Consider the following 17,286-nt stretch of genomic DNA (forward strand, 5'->3'; position numbering starts at 1 on the left):
AAATGAACTGCATCTCTGTTTTACCACAAAAAGGTTAAACCAGTAGGTATAAGGTAGAAACGTTAAAATAGACTCGATAACGTTTGACTTCAATGCAAAAAAAAACAAAATAAATGGTGGCAATATTTGAGCCTGAAATAAAAGCATGTTAGACATGGTATATGACAAATGCATAAGTTATTTGACAACGTCAGACATCTTTTTCAGAGTCTAGTTTTTGTACTAAATGTCAGATAGTATGATAGGCAAGTTAGTTCTCCATTTTGCCGCAAGAATCCAGTTGTATATGTAAGGCTGTCATTTTCATAATGTTACATCATCTGCTCGGGTTCACATTATTTGGAAATCGACATACTTATATGAAATAAACATTTAGTTTAATATAATAAAAATTCATAGAAATATTTGCGTTGTAGATACAATTTATTTCACAGTAAGTACCTATGTTGTGTTTTCACTCGAGATTGTGTCTCTAATTGAAGAAACTCTACTCTGCATATCTTCAACTAATATATATATATAGTATTACTCACTAACTTATTAGGTAATAATCGTTAACTTAGTTATATAATTTAAGTACTATTTTCTTACCTATATTTCTTTCTTCAATACCTACTCTACACTAGATATATTTTCGAGGAAAATTACTAGAAAATGTTGAGCGATTTTCAGTTAAAAACTAGGTAGTTACATACATATTACATTTAGTTTTTGTGCAATAATGCCTTTTTCAGATCTAGGTAACTAACACTTAAGGCTGATTCACACACTGTTTAGTGCGAGTGTTAAGTAGACGTATATTGCTGAGTATGTATGGCGGATTCAAAAGTTTTTCAAATACTATACAAGCCCAGCAATGTACGTCTGTCGTGTGTGAATCGGGCATTACTTACAGTCTGCAAGACAATTTCGGAATTAAAACTAGTGTTCGGCAGTGGTTTTACAATCAATTCCATTTGCTCATGTTTTATTACTATTTATCCTTTACGACTAAATTTTACGGGTATATTGCTTGTGTTTTTTAAATCTTTAAATACTATTTAGCTACGTCACAAATGAAAATAAATAGCTATGTGTATAATTACTAATCAAATACAGAAATACGTGTTTTATTTCGTTTTAGCCTCTGGTAATTAGTGTTAAATATTGGCTGAATACGATCACTTACGGTATAAATACTTCGTTTCACATAAAGTCCCCTGAATGGTCCTTATTGCACTGCATTCAAAATCTACAATCGTTTGTCATGTGGAAATTAATAAATAGATCTTATAACTTGTCCGTAAGGGTGCAAAATCGAGTTTGTTCGATAGTATTTCCATTTTGTAAAATCTACAATATGGCAATAATTTATTGTAATAAATTGTAGAATTTTACTTTATGGATAAAAATGAAACCTGAGAACAGTATGATCCACTATTGCAATTTTTACAATTTATAAAGTACTTAACTGAACTGGCAACCCTATCCTGCTATCAAGTCATCAAGTGCGTTTGTTTAGTTCGACGCTATAGCTTTATTATACGTGAGATGGTAGGAGTGTATGTCGGCGTCGCTCAGCAGATTGTCGTGCGACATTTTGACGTGTTTCACCAAGTCATACTTGCGCGAGAACTGTCTCTCACACGCCTCTTCCATGTAACCGTAATAATCGAACAGACTACTGCATTTATAAGGCTTCTCGCCTGTATGCGTTCGCTTATGGCGGTACAAGTCCGACGTCTGCCTAAACCTTTTCTTGCAAACTTCACACTCGTACGGCCTCTCGCCTGTATGTGAACGCATGTGTTTCTTCAATTTGCTCGTGTCGACGAATTTTCTCTCGCAAACATTGCACGTGTGCGACTTCTCCCCCGTGTGTAAGCGCATGTGCGAGCGCAGTGTACTCGACTGGGTAAATTTAGCATCGCATTCAGTGCACTCATACGGTCGGTTGTCGTCATGCATTCGCATGTGTTTCTTCTGGTCGTAGCGCCGCGTGTACGTTTTATCACACAGCGGACACGAGTAAGCTCGCTTATTCATATGCGTTTGTAAATGACTTCGCAAGTTATGATTGGTTAGAAATCTATAGCTGCAGAAATCGCACTGAAACGGGCGGGACTCGTCGTGCAGGACTGAATGTTTGGTGAAGAGTGCGAGCGAGACGCAGCGGTAGTGGCAGTGCGGGCAGCAGTAGGCGGCGGGCGGCGAGTGCGAGCGGGACAGGTGATCGATGAGCGAGCGCCGGCTGCGGAAGGCGCGGCTGCAGTGGTCGCAGCAACCAAACACTTTTATTTGGTCTTTTTTTGTTTTGCTGCGTTTGTCAGACAAAATGTGCTGCACTTCTTTGTCTGGATTAGCGGCGGCTTTAGGTTTTGTTCCTGCGGTATTGTTGTCGTCTTTTACGGTAAAATTTTCGAAGAATTCGATGTCTTCTTTCAAGGCTATTTCAGAGTGTTCTATTATAATTAAATTCGTGTTCACTGTGACTATTGAATCTTGTTCAGATTTGATGGTTGGATTATTTGTGTTGTCTTGATTAGCCAGTTCTTCTTTGACATTGATGAATGTAATGTACTCTATGGTGTCACTCGGTGCGTCCACAGTGACAATATTAGCATTGTCAATAGTCAAAACTGTATTTTCTTCTTTTAAAACGGTATTTTTATCCAAAACATGATTTAATTCACTTTTATGTATCACATTGCTTTCTACAGCAGTCTTAAGGTCTTTATGGTTATATATTTTAGTAGATGAGGTATCTTTGTTATTTATGTGTTGTTTATTAACTAAGGCAGTGTTAAGTGATGTTATGTTCTTATTTCCATATAGTTTACCTCCCTTACTTTGTATATTTTTCTTCTGAGGCACTTTAAATAGTGGATCTATTTTGGTAGCGTCTAGTTTCTTCGGTATATTGAGAATAGACTTGAAGTATTCTTTTCCTTTGGAGCCTATCGACTTGGATACAATATTCTTGTTATGGTTAAAGTTATTGGTTTTATGTCGCGAACCTCCGAAAAATACTTTTTCTTTTTCAGCACTTTTTACATTCGTCGTTTTCGTATTGTCGTTTTTGATCAATTTGTTATCTTTCAGGTGTAAGTTTTTGAAGTATCGTGTGCCATCGACGCTGTGCCCATTCCCAGTTTTAACTTCTTGATGTTTCTTGTCACCTAAAAACGAAAAAAAGTCGTTGAAAATTATAGTCAAAACAAAAAGTAAACTATTCACATAAACAGAACAAACATGCAAGTAATAATGATAGAGTTAGTTAGATACAGATCACAGTTAGGTTTCAATTTAGGGCCAAGCTAAATGTTTACGTAGATAATTATTTATATATTATTTAAAGTCGAAATTTTGTAAGTGGAACAGTTTCTTTGTCCGTGAGTGTAAAAAAAATGTATCTACGAAATAACACAGAATCATTCATAACAAAATCCATGTAAAGATAAGTAGACCTTCTCAAGTTATCACATAAATAGCTAACTACAATATTTACCACTCCGTGTGCTGGCGGCGCGAACCTCGAACATGTCGAGCAGACTGTCGCCGCCGTCCAGGAACCCCTCCGGCTGCGGGAACAGGGGACACATCAGAATATTTACATGTGGGAAGGTGGGAACCCACTACACACAGTGGAACAGTATTGGAATTTGGTTAGCTTGGAAAAGCCAACAGCACTCGGATCAAACATAAACAGGGTTTAAAAATCACGGAAGTAGTGTAGCTCTATAAATAGGTACTTACAGTTCTTTAGGCTTTCGCTATGTCATTGTGCAGATGAAGTAATTTTATAAATTTATTTTTACATTTATTAAATTCGCATTGCAACTTTTACAAACACTTGCTACTTACTTGTTATACAAACCCATTCAAAAATAAAATCGAATAGCTACTAATGTTACACTAAGTACAGCATTCATTCATAGATGAAGAGCCAAAAATACAAATCAGAAACATTTAGGTAAGACATTCGCATTTCTAACATTAAGATGATTTTTATGCTGACATCATGATAGCATAAAATCATCTGATGATGGTGATTTTTATGTTATGATAACTTTGTCTAACATAATGTTTATAAAATTACCATTGGCATGCATTGGGAGAGGCCTACGTCCAGCAGTGGACATAAAAATCATCATCATCAGAAACAACCTACAGATAGCATTTATCCTGACTTTGTGAGGTGGCCAGTATGGAGAGTTAAGTAGGACCGCACTTCCTAGCATGAACGCACAGCCCATAATAACCCACTGCAGAACATGGGCTTCCCTCAATAACCTCCATACTTTGCAGGCGGGTTCGAGATATCTCTACTATTCTCTACTCCCAACAAACACTTACAAACAACTTGTTGTGCTGAAAGTTGTCCCCCCTGACATTGATGCTGACGGCCCCCTCGGCCACGGAGTGGTCGGCGAGCAGCGAGGAGTCCACAGCGGGCGGCAGCGGCCCCGGCGCCAGCAGTGAGTGCTGCGAGCACTCCGGGATGTCGTGCGACGCGCCATCGAAGGTGAGGTCCTCGGGGTCTAGGCCTGGAAGTTACAAGTGTATTTCATATGGTGCTGTTAGGGGACAAATTGATAATTAATGGTGTAATTATAAATTTCAAAGAAGGAAAGGGATAGAGTATGTAAGTATATTAATTTAGGTAGTGTTTCCTCAGTCCTAATCCTAATAACTTGTATTTTGTAGATAGGTAAAGTCAGCAATAAGGACAATCCAATACTTATACAACTTCTTCATGAACATTCACATTGATGTGTATCATACAGATTAAAGCATTTGTGTATGATAATAAAATTATTCTTTAACACTTTTATTATAAGTACACAAAAAAATAATGAATTTCTCTTAGAAATCTGTTTGCATATGAGGTGGATAGGAATAAGTACAAGAAGTTATCTCATTTGTTGACTGAACATTACAAGTCTCACTAGAATGCTCTACTTCTGCACAAGCCCAGGTACTCGCGACCCGCAATTGATCGATTTTTCACCCCCTCTTGAAATATTAATATGTAGGTCACAGTTCAATGACCTTTGACCTTATCAGTTTTATCAATTTCTCTTCAGAATAATCTTTAGCGTAAGGTAACCTATTACTTTATTATTTCATAAACACTATTATTATGGAATATCATGGTTTTATGTAGAAAGTAGGTCCAGAAAAGGATTTAATTGAATGAAAATCATCCTTACCTATCGGCGATAAAAGTTCTTCTTCTTCATCATTGAGCAGCGGCGAACAGCTCAGCTCGCGGGCAATAATTTCCGGGTCTTCCATATCCATCGGCTGCTTCAGCAAATCTAACCACATTCAGTCATTTTTACGGAATAAAACCCCTTTTTCCTCCATGATCTTACATTGCCCTACATGTTTTGTCCGTCATGTTTTAAGGTTTTGCCCATCTATGGGACTTCCTAAGCAAGTCCTCAGACCATGATTATTCGCCTAAAGCCCCCAGGAGCAAGTAAAAACTGTAAAATTGAATAACACAACACCTCACAACCTAGTTTCAGCGTTTCACTTTTCCCAAAAAGATTTTCCGAATTTTCCGTCAATACTCAGAATAAGGAGTTTGAAATACGATCACAGAATACTATTCATCGGATATACAGGCATTGAGGTCACGATACTCTCTATTTATCATTTATCACGTTGATAGTGGGTTAGGGAAGGGGAAATTTATGATAAGAATAGAGATGACTCTATTCTCGTGGTCAGTCAACAGCTAGCGGCTATGGCAAAGGCTGAGCGCCATGAAGAGGCTGTTATTATTCTGAGGCCACTAACAACTCTGTGAGCATTGTCAAATGAAGACCACAGAACAGAGTTGAATGTTGATCGATGTTTGTGTGTTTCTTGTCCTAAATTTTAGAAAATTTCCCTTTTTACAGAAAGAATAACATAACTTTGATGTTAACGCAGGATTTACACAATGGAACTGCCTATTATGAGCGAGGCTTTCAACATTTGCTGTACGTGTCTTAGCAGGGATCGTCTTCTTACCCCTGTGGATGGTTTAATGCTGTATGCCCAGTTGCTAAACATACAGGTACCGTTTCTGACTCTACTGGCACCATACTCGGACTCCTTGCCTTGTCATTAAGCAATGACCTCCTTAGGAGTCTGTAGAACAGTTGCTGACACAAGAAATCCATATTTTCTCAAGTTTTATTTCATAATTTAGTAGGTGCAACTTAGTGACTGATTTGTAGAAAGTGAATACTGATTGGTGGAATCAAACTAGTTGTGTAGGTTTCCTCGTGATGCTTTTAGATTCTCTTCGTCATTAGTGTAATAGTAAACCTAAATAAGTTCTACATAAGCTGGACGCACCTGCATATCTGTCCTGAAAAGCAGTCAATTTTAAATATTCTATATTGAATGTAAAATTTTACAAACTTTAAAGGAATTATGTTGAATGGTACCATTATAAGTATTTTGTTCATTTTCAATTAAGCCACTTTACACCCAAATATAGTGCATTATATTAAGTGGTATGGGCTTGCAATGTCAGTCTTTCTTTCATTCAGTTCAAAGGACTGATGACACTAATATAACTTTGTTATTTTTAGTCTCATTATTTTCATCTTCTTTACAAAGCCACAAAATTTGGGATGCAAGCTTATTACCTACTACTACAGTTACAGACAAGTGGTGGAGTCTGCTGGGAGTGCCGTGCTCTGTTGCTGCGGCTCAGTGCATTCACAGAGCAGGCTCGCCGTGCACAGGACCTGCTGCGGGTGTACACTGTTTACACAGATCATCAGAAGGTATGCAATGGCACTTTTCAGTACAGTGCATGGGCTGGTTTCCAGTGCTGATCCCTGTTTTGGATAGGTACAGATTTTTATCCCTTATTCTTATACAACAGGGCATGAAAGAAAGCTTCCTAAGTTATGTATCAACTTTACTCAATATACATCCACTGGGCAGTCAGTGACTTAATTAAGATAGAGTGACCTTCCTGTATCTTGACTGAGATGAATAGAAATTTTGGAAGATAAACATTGTGTGTTGCTATATTAGCACTGAAACAAACATGATTTCTTACAAATTATTGTTTCAGTTTCCGCTATTTTAAACATTATTTTTATCTCATTTCAGACACTAGACCTAGACAGTCTTTCAAGACTGGGCTGTACAAGCAAAAACGAGTATGATTGCGTCATCTACACCGAAGGAGTCATCAAAGGCGAAGAGTCAGTGAAGATTGAGGAGCTAAAGTCAGACATCACTTTGTTAGAACTAAACCCTGTCCCTTTCTTTGATTCCCGATCTCAATCACCTCTTAGTCAATGTGACGTCACACCGGCAAACCCAGACGCATCCCAAGAACCAGAAACCATAAAGTACGAAACAGAAGACGACATCTCCTTATCAACGTTAAAAAAGAAGAAATCAAAACAGCCAGTAAAGACGAAAAAGGTTGCAGCGAAAAAAAGTAAAAAGGTTACAAGGAAAAAAACAAAAGCCAAACCAGACACAGATGATGATGATGATGAGCCATCTAATGATGGTCAGGAGCAGAAAAGTGAGCAGAATGCTAGCAGTAGTTTCAAGTATATAGTAAGGCAAATGTCTGAGGAAGAGTTCCAGGCCGCCAGGACCGCTAAAGCGAATACGAGCCATTTCAAGAAGGCTGAGTTTAAGTGTGAGTCTTGTATAACCGCCTTCTTTGATAAGAAGAGGTTTGACGCGCACATGGAGACAAAACATGCCAAGGTAAATAGACATAAATAGAGTTTATGTTTTCAAATAAAATACTGGAGTGTAACTGCATACATCTTCTGTCCCGAACACCCCACTCATCTTTAGGTAGATGATGAATTTACTTACGTAACTTTAATAAAGTTCATAAAATACAGCTCAATATCTGTGTCTGTAACTCCTACAATATCCTTTTTGATATAAAAACATTCGATTCCATAATAAATATATTTACACTTCTGACTTCTGACAATGCACAAAATACATACAAATAATTCTGCAGTTGAATCAAAACATTAACACTTTCCCATCAGTGCAATAACCGCAACAATAAATCCCGCAGTCGCTCGGCCCACACGAGTGCAACATCTGCGGCACTAGGTTCAAGAAGGCGTTCTCTCTGTCCCGCCACACGAGTGAGCACTACCGCGGCTACCGCTGCCGGCTGTGCGACTACGCGCACTACAACCAGAGCTCCGTGGAGTCGCACTACCTGAAGGAACACGACACTGATACGACGTTTGATTGTAACACGTGCGGAGCTAAATTTGAGTGAGTGTGCTGAGAAAGGGAGAATTAATCTTTCTACAATTGTTTCAATCCCTTATAATTGAAAGTAAATGAGATGTTTTTAATGCTCCACGATCTAGCCTGCTGTACTACACGATTGCATAAAAAAAACAGGGTTTCCAGTTTCGGCCACTTTGTAATTCACGAAAAAGTATGTACTTAGTAAATTTTCATAAATTCGCATACTCCAAAATTGTACAACTCCTATCGTTGCAGATGCAGGTATTAGTTATTTTCATATTATTTAACCAAAAAGCGTTTTCTCTAACTAGATAGCTTCTCTCCTCAGAACGATTCCTCCCACAATACCTTTAGATGTAGCAATGGCTTTTAACACTACAATAATGTTAGTCTGTAACTAGCTTAGTTTTTTACCTGTTTTACATTAACTTTGTTTCTATCTGTGAGAATCTGTTAATGGCATGTCTAATAATATATTAAATAGCTATTTTAAGTTATTATAAGTAAGAACATGCTGTTGATTCTAAAATAAATACTAAATAAATTAATAAATAAAAATAAATAAATAATGATTCTCAGGACGAAGCGCATGCTGCGCTACCACCGCGACACGACGCACAAGGAGGCCCCTCGCTGCGAGCTGTGTCGACGACAGTTCAAGACCACCACCATCCTCAAGCACCACTACCTGTGAGTACAGCCCCACAGAGACAACTGAGCTGTGAGTACAGCCCCCGCAGAGACAAGCGAGCTGTGAGTACAGCCCCCGCAGAGACAAGTGAGCTGTGAGTACAGCCCCCGCAGAGACAAGCGAGCTGTGAGTACAGCCCCCGCAGAGACAAGTGAGCTGTGAGTACAGCCCCCGCAGAGACAAGTGAGCTGTGAGTACAGCCCCCGCAGAGACAAGTGAGCTGTGTGTGAGTACAGCCCCCGCAGAGACAAAGGAGCTGTGAGTACAGCCCCCACAGAGATAAGTGACCGCCGCGACACCTGGCACAAGCAGCCGCCATTACCGCATGGTCTAGTGGTTAGTGACCTTGCTTGCTATGCCGAAGGTCCCGGGTTCGATCTCAGACCGACAGATATTTGTACTCGGGTCTTTATTTATCCGTATATATCTAATTATCTATGTATTAATATAATGATTTGTTTGTTTCAGAACGCACGCGCCGCAGCCTGAACTAGAGTGTGAGGTGTGCCACAAGCGATACAAGGTAGGTTGACTGGAAGATATTCCTTGTTCCTGTTAGCTATGACGTGTCTAATAAATATTAGAGTACGTTAGAATCGGCGCACAGGATGTCAGACTTGTGTCAGATCGTACGTATAAGTTGTTTACATCCCGCCGTAAAACTTCAATAATGGAGCGGGGGTTCTATTTCTATCTTTTAATTTTCTTTTGTTTAGGGCGCCTGCAACGTCACCGTTCACATAAAAAAAAACTTTTATATTTCAAATATTTGTTACTATTACTTCTGCCTTAGCATTTTGTTTCGTTTCCGTGTCTCTCTTATACATACATTTATATTTCTTTATATCTTATTAAGATATCCTCTTTTTGTTTTTCGTGTAAAAACCCTTCCTTTAGCTGAACCGTGCTCCAATAGTGGGGATGGGTCATGATGATGTGTAAATCGTAGGTGTCTACTGTAACTTATAGTCCTTTTGTGTTTCTGGTTTAAATAAAGTGTCTCTGCCCTCTAGGGCGCCCGCAACCTGGCCGTCCACGCCCGCTCGCACCGCGCCCCGCGCGCGCCGCCCGAGCTCGCGTTCTGCGCCGAGTGCGACCGCCAGTTCAAGTCCGCGCTCTGCTACCGCTACCACGTCAAGTACCATCCGCGACATCGGAGCGACGATGTGCTGAAGTAAGTATACCTAGAATAAAACCAGCAGCAGTAATGTCTAAGACAGAAAGAGCCCCCCTTATCCGAACGGAGAGTAGTTTGTAAAAATTGACGTTCATCAGAAAATTTTATATTTTTACGATGAATAAAAAAATTTGAGTTTGAGTTTGAGTTTGAGTCTAATAATCGCACGCTATTCGAGACTCAATGAGACGACGTGGTCTAAAAAGCATTAAGTTTCTTACTAAATACTAGATGGCGCTGTAAACGCTGTGCTACCGCTACCACGTCAAGTACCATCCGAGGCATCGGAATGATGATGTGTTGAAGTAAGAATAGAATCTAATTATAATAGCTCCATTGGGCACATTATGTCGGACCGGAACTTTACAGGCAAATACGGCAATAAGTTTGGCGAACATGCTGACCACGCATGTATAGTAAACTTGATTATTATCATTAAATCTTACTTTTTGTGATATTCTTCGAGAAAATCTGTTATTGGCCTTATTTTTTGGTTTTTATAGTATGTATTTTTTTGATTTTGTAATCGCTGTTCATCATCAGCTAATAATCATCCACTGCTGGACATAGGCCTCTCCCAAGGAGCGCCACAACACTCGGTCCTCGGCCTTCCTCATCCAACCACTTCCCGCCACCCGCCTAAGGTCGTCAGTCCAGCGGGCAGGAGGGCGTCCCACGCTGCGTTTGCCTGTTCGTGGTCTCCACTCGAGAACTCGTCTACCCCAACGGTTATCGGTTCTTCGGCAGATATGACCAGCCCACTGCCACTTCAGCTTGCATATTTTGACAGCTATGTCGGTAACCTTAGTCCTCTGACGGATAACCTCGCTGTTGATTTCCGAATAAATGAAATGAAACGATTCCAGGTTCAAGTGCGAGCACTGCGACAAGCGCTTCATCAGCCGCACGTTCCTCAACTACCACGTGACCACCATCCACCTGCGCACCTACCCGCACCAGTGCCACCTGTGCAGCAAGGTACGTGGACATCTCACACACAGGACATCTCACTCTCACACACGGGGGACATCTCACACACGTGACCACCATCCACCTGCGCACCTACCCGCACCAGTGCCACCTGTGCAGCAAGGTACGTGGACATCTCACACACGGGGACAACTCACACACGTGACCACCATCCACCTGCGCACCTACCCGCACCAGTGCCACCTGTGCAGCAAGGTACGTGGACATCTCACACACGGGGACAACTCACACACGGGGTCATCTCACACACGTGACCACCATCCACCTGCGCACCTACCCGCACCAGTGCCACCTGTGCAGCAAAGTACGTGGACATCTCACACACGGGGACATCTCACACACGGGGTCATCTCACACACGTGACCACCATCCACCTGCGCACCTACCCGCACCAGTGCCACCTGTGCAGCAAGGTACGTGGACATCTCACACACGGGGACATCTCACACACGGGGTCATCTCACACACGTGACCACCATCCACCTGCGCACCTACCCGCACCAGTGCCACCTGTGCAGCAAGGTACGTGGACATCTCACACACAGGGACATCTTATACACGGGGGACATCTCACACACGTGACCACCATCCACCTGCGCACCTACCCGCACCAGTGCCACCTGTGCAGCAAGGTACGTAGACATCTTACACACGGGGACATCTCACACACGGGGACATCTCACACACGGGGACATCTCACACACGGGGGACATCTCACACACGGGGGACATCTCACACGTGACTGCCATCCACCTGCGCACCTACCCGCACCATGTGCAGCAAGGTACGTGGACATCTCACACACGCCCATCCGACCCTAGGCTAGGCAGAACCTGTAGTATGGGAACTAGGGTTTCGTTCCCGTCTTCCGTTCCAAATTTCCCGGGAATTCCCGGGAAATTTGTCATTCCCGAAACCGGGAAAAAAATACGATTCCCGGGAATTCCCGGGTTTTATTTTTCATCGATTCTATGTTTTTATTTATGTGTTTCTCCTACCTAAAACCAAAAAAATTGATCGGAAGGCTTGTCGTCAACGATCAGAAACTCGGTTTTGTTGTAAACTATTGGAAAATCATACGTGTTATTGTTTTCGCGCTGCTGCATTGCAAACATAAATTACTCATCTACATCACTTTGTTTCACCTCTTCCTAATTCAATGCTATATTTTCATCTTTATTTATCTCTTGGTCCTACCGCTTACCTAAAACCAAACAATTGATCGGCTTTATGTTATCAAAGATTATGTAAAAGTTCGCTAGTGTGACGTTATATTTTTTTTATTGCCCATAGAAACGATGGAAAATCTGAGTTTTTTTAGGATGGTACGGAGGGTTATTCCTATCATCAGAAAAATTATAGCGTTGTTGAATTTTTTCGGACATAGCCCATTGGTACCTATTGTTATCTTGAAAAAAGATTTCGACCTTTATAAAGCAGACCCCAAATTTGGAAATGCTGTACAATGCAATGCAACAATTTTCAAGATAACAAGTAGGTAGAGCGATAAATCGTTGAATGCTTTAGTTTTTACCTGACTGCCGAAGGAGGAGGGTAATGTTTTTCGATTGTATGTATGTATGTATGTTTGTCTGTTTCTTTGTTCCCTCCTGTAGCCTAAACGGCTTGATAGATTTTGATGAATGAGGTATCGTTAGAAGCGTATTGATGGCGCGATGGTTATGTACATAGCGCGCTCTAGAGGACATAACGTGATGATCGAAAAAATAATATTTTCCAACTATGCCGTGTGGGGTATCAAATGAAAGGGCTTGATTTGCACATTACAAAAATATTGTAGGTAATTAAATAACAACACCAAAATTATTGAAATAAAAAATGTGAACAAATAATTATAATTTTGGTTGTTAATTTATCTGACTGTTGTTTTTTTCTACCTATACACGCAATAAAAGTATATTTGATTTAATTTTAAGTGTTTTAATTCCCGAAAATAGCATAAACTAGCATTTAAAATAAATTCCCGTTTCCCGGGAATTCCCGGGAAATCTTGAAAAAAATTCCCGTTTCCCGGGAACAGAAAAAGGTCGGGAAAAACGAAACCCTAATGGGAACTGACAATAATGGAACAATAGTGGTTCAGAACGAGCCCCTGAGCCAAAACATTTCGGCCTCCCATACTTACCATTTTTGTAACACGATTTTGCTGTGTGCGTATCACGATTATTGTCGACTCAAGTCGATGGCGTAATTCGATAGCAATTTGTATGACATCTTGATAAGCGCCTCTGTAACGTTAGAAACTAATAGAACGTACCTAACTCCCTATCGACAAAAGTCGACGGTATTCGTGATTCGTACACTGCATACACTTTTGTACAGGCAGCTTCATAAGTAGCTTGTCAAATTCACAAACTGCCTATTCAAATATTGTCAGCTTGTTATGTAGCTAGTTTGAGAAGGAACAAAAGTATATAGCTAATTAGCTACTTATGCAGCTGACCGTACATTTATCAGAACAACATTTGTCCTCAGAGTTTCTCGCGCTCGTTCAAGCTGAAGGAGCACGTGCAGTTCACGCACGAGGGCAAGGTCAAGGTCAAGGACAAGCTGTGCCCCTACTGCGGGAAGGCCTTCAACGTGAGTGCGACTACCATTAACATAATTATTTAATTTTATTAAAATTATTTAGTTATCATTCTGTTGAGGTGCACGAAAGGAGCTTAAAACTTTATCTGACTGACTGAAAGTTACTTAATGATTTACCTGACAGGGCAATCCTTTTGTATCGCAACCGCTGGACATAAGCCTCTCCCAAGATGCGTACATGTGTCACACTTGAAGTGCGATAAGTGCAAACCTAAATTTAAAACACAGTTGCTCCATAGTACCTTAACGTGTAATGTGTGTAATGGGTGCAAATTTCAATCCACAGATTCAATCAATTTCAAATATGTAATCATAATTTTGTGGCATAGTCCGAGCTTGTTTGTAAGCAGAAAGATAAAAAACATTTGTTTGCAAAAAAATAAAAATGACAAATTGGAATAATCTCAGCATCTGCTGTAAGTTGAGGCCGACGTTACAGCGCTGGTTTTCAGATTGTAATTTTATAAGTACCTACATAAAGAGTTAAATAAATAAATAAATGTATAAAATTGCTCTATAATATTATATTATGTTGGCCGCGACTAGGCAAACGTAGTGTGGGACGCCCTCCGGCTAGATGGGGTGACGACTTGCGAAAGGTGGCTGGTTATGATGCGGAAAGCTAAAGATCGCATGCAGTGGCGTGCTTTGGGAGAGGCCTAAGTCCAGCAGCAGACGGCTATAGGCTGATGATGATGATGATGATGATTGTATTATGTTGCATTACCACAATCTTTGTTCGGTGCATTTGCAACCTAACACCTTGTGTGCGCCCGCCGCGCCGCCGCCGCTTGGCGACACTTTACCTAAAGACATCAGTTCACGTTCGGACAGCAATTACGCCGCGTGTGCTCACCAGCATATCAATAATTATCATTGATCACCACCTGTCCATTCTAGTTATAACATATTGAAGTGAAATAAACTATTATTAATTAATCAAGCATCTTATAATTTGCACTTTAGTACTTTAACGTACAATTTTCCTTTCCTCAGAACAAGAAGGTGTTGAACAACCACGTGCGCGTGCACACCGGCGAGAAGCCGTTCCAGTGCGGCCTGTGCGCCGCGAGCTTCGCGCAGCAGAGCACGCTCACCACGCACGTGCGCGGGTTCCACATGAAGCTCAAGAAGAGATAGGCGATGTTGTGCAACTAGAGATAGGCGGGCGAGTGCGAGCTTCGGCATAGTACGCTTACGACCCACGTGGGATCCACATGAAGCTCAAGAAGAGATAGGCGATGTTGTGCAACTAGAGATAGGCGGGCGAGTGCGAGCTTCGGCATAGTACGCTTACGACCCACGTGGGTTCCACATGAAGCTCAAGAAGAGATAGGCGATGTTGTGCAACTAGAGAGATAGGCGATGTTGTGCAACTAGAGAGATAGGCGATCAGAGAGATAGGCGATCAGAGAGATAGGCGAGCGAGTGGAACTAGAGAGATAGGCGATCGGGTATAACTGGATATAGGCGAGCGAATGGAACGAAATATGAAGGATGATGGCTAGAAGGAGAGATCGGCAGGCGAGTGGAACTAGAGAGATTGGGGAGCGGGTGGAGTGAGTGATATAAGAGATAGGCGGACGAGTGGAGAGATAGGCGATATGGTGACAAGATAGGCGACCGAGTCGAATCAACACAGAAATAGGCGACTGGCCGGCTAGAACTCGAGAAAAGGTAACGGCTGGGTGGAAAAATAACATGACTAATATATTGTGAGGACATCTCATACTCGGCCATTCGATTCCAAACTAGGTTCAAGGGTTGCAAGAGTTGGTCCTGCAATAAGAGTAGTTCAGTAGGACGGGTTCATTGACCTGACACGGGCAGATCACTGGTACAACATCACCCTGTAGATCCGATATACTTAAACGGTTTATGTTTCTTGTCCATCTGCGTACCTTTATAATATTCGCTAAAATTATGAAAATATATTTATTTTATGCAATCAAAGTGCTATTTTTATTAAAATACTTTTCAGATGCCGTTGTAGAATCCTGAAGGCGTTGTTATACTGTACGTCTGGTACGGATTTTGCAATTTACGTTAACGAAAAAAGTTCAAGTTTTCTTCTGTCATCTGCATACACTATCTGACAAAAGTTTAATGATAGTTTTCACTAGAGGCGCCACTTTGTATGCGAGAAATCGTAAACTTATCGCCAATATTATTGAGAGTGATTCACTCTTGGTCTGTGTATGATTTAACGGTTGAACTTGATATATACAATTGTGGTGGTGGTGATGAGAGCTTCTATCTGTTTCCATTGTCTGTAACCTCACAGTGGAAGAAGATGATAATAATATAATATGTGGGCACATCTCACACACGGCCATCCGACCCCAAGCTATGCAGAACCTGTGTTATGGGTGTTGGACAGCTGATATATCTACACAAATACATAGATACTAAATATAAATATCAACAACCAAGACCCGAGTACAAATATCTGTCTTTAAACAAATATCTGCCCCAGTCGGGAATCGAACCCGGGACCTTCGGCATAGCAGTCAGGGTCACTAACCACTACGCCATTCAGCCGTCATGATGGTCATGAGAAGGCAAGCTGCAGTAGTCTCTTGTTACAGGGTGAAGAAGATAGATAAATAAGGCGCTTCACACACTTGGCCGCGCATCGCCGCGGTTAGCGGATTATCATTGTATGCAAAAATTGCAGTTTATATAGAAAAGCCGCTCACACACTGCCGCCGCCGCCGCCTCACCGCGCGGATATTTACTATGGGGAGTCCGCAATCCGCGCGGAGAGGCGGTGAAGTGTGTGGACCGCCTAAGGCAAACACCGCCACCGACTGTGCACCACAACTGTTGCAGACCAATAGCCGGTCATATTTATTGAAGGTCATGAAAAAAATACTCCAGTAAAAAAATAACGATTTATTTTCTAACGATTGCGAAGAAGTAAATAGCTCCCCGAATTCATAGATCTTTTTTGTATAGTTAAATTAAAAAAATAGGTTTACCAATTACGACTGACACAAAATATAGTCTAAACTCAGTCATGGGTGCCGCGCAGTTCCCCACTTATCCTTTACCTATTTTCTGAACATAAACTTCATAGCTGTTTTGGGGATTACAGTCGTGAGTATAATATGTGTTAACGTATAAATATGTTAAAATGTTGACCTTTTACTAGTTGTTCGCCGTGTGGTGGACACTTGCAACTTGCCGGCTCACATCAGCAGCGGCTGTGCGGCGGTATGGATTATCTCGTGCCTCCTTAAATTCTTTATATCACGATATTTATTCCCGCAAGTTTTACACTCGAAAGGCTTTTCGCCAGTGTGGGTTAACTTGTGTCTGTTCAAATGACCTTGTCTCGTGAATGTTTGTTGGCATGTTTCACATTCAAATGGTCGTTCTCCTGTGTGAATTAAAATGTGCACTTTCAAGGTGCATAGCTCTCTAAATGATTTGTCGCAAATCTTACAAACGAATGGCTTTTCGCCAGTGTGAATTAATTTGTGTCTATCCAAATTGCTTAGTTGACTGAATGTTTTCTGGCAAATTTCACACTCGAATGGCTTTTCGCCAGTGTGAATTAACTTGTGTCTGTTCAAAT

At 41.1% G+C, this 17,286-nt stretch overlaps 3 protein-coding genes across 3 annotated transcripts in view; 1 reads left to right on the forward strand and 2 right to left on the reverse strand.

The window, feature by feature from the left end:
- Positions 1–980: 980 nt before the first annotated feature.
- LOC105395305 (zinc finger protein 37-like) lies at positions 981–5,580 on the reverse strand. Its single transcript, XM_038116520.2, has 4 exons — positions 5,193–5,580; positions 4,336–4,526; positions 3,488–3,560; positions 981–3,158 (listed from the first exon to the last, which is right to left on the reverse strand). The coding sequence occupies exons 1-4, from the start codon at positions 5,308–5,310 to the stop codon at positions 1,498–1,500; spliced, it is 2,043 nt and encodes a 680-aa protein (XP_037972448.2). The 5' UTR covers positions 5,311–5,580; the 3' UTR covers positions 981–1,497.
- A 1,034-nt stretch (positions 5,581–6,614) lies between these two features.
- On the forward strand, positions 6,615–15,837 carry LOC105398061 (endothelial zinc finger protein induced by tumor necrosis factor alpha). The gene is made up of 9 exons (XM_048624324.1): positions 6,615–6,770; positions 7,105–7,722; positions 8,051–8,259; positions 8,818–8,928; positions 9,398–9,452; positions 9,943–10,103; positions 10,973–11,084; positions 13,593–13,697; positions 14,703–15,837. The coding sequence occupies exons 1-9, from the start codon at positions 6,615–6,617 to the stop codon at positions 14,844–14,846; spliced, it is 1,671 nt and encodes a 556-aa protein (XP_048480281.1). The 3' UTR covers positions 14,847–15,837.
- Positions 15,838–16,586: 749 nt separating this feature from the next.
- LOC105395303 (zinc finger protein 570) overlaps positions 16,587–17,286 on the reverse strand; it is a 39,981-nt gene continuing 39,281 nt past the window's right edge. Inside the window, exon 5 of the mRNA XM_048624252.1 lies at positions 16,587–16,850. The gene's annotated coding sequence lies outside the window, so the exon portion shown is untranslated. The remainder of the gene's footprint in view (positions 16,851–17,286) is intronic.

The sequence above is a fragment of the Plutella xylostella genome, chromosome 11, assembly GCF_932276165.1.
Source record: "Plutella xylostella chromosome 11, ilPluXylo3.1, whole genome shotgun sequence".
In the NCBI taxonomy this organism is placed as follows: domain Eukaryota; kingdom Metazoa; phylum Arthropoda; class Insecta; order Lepidoptera; family Plutellidae; genus Plutella; species Plutella xylostella.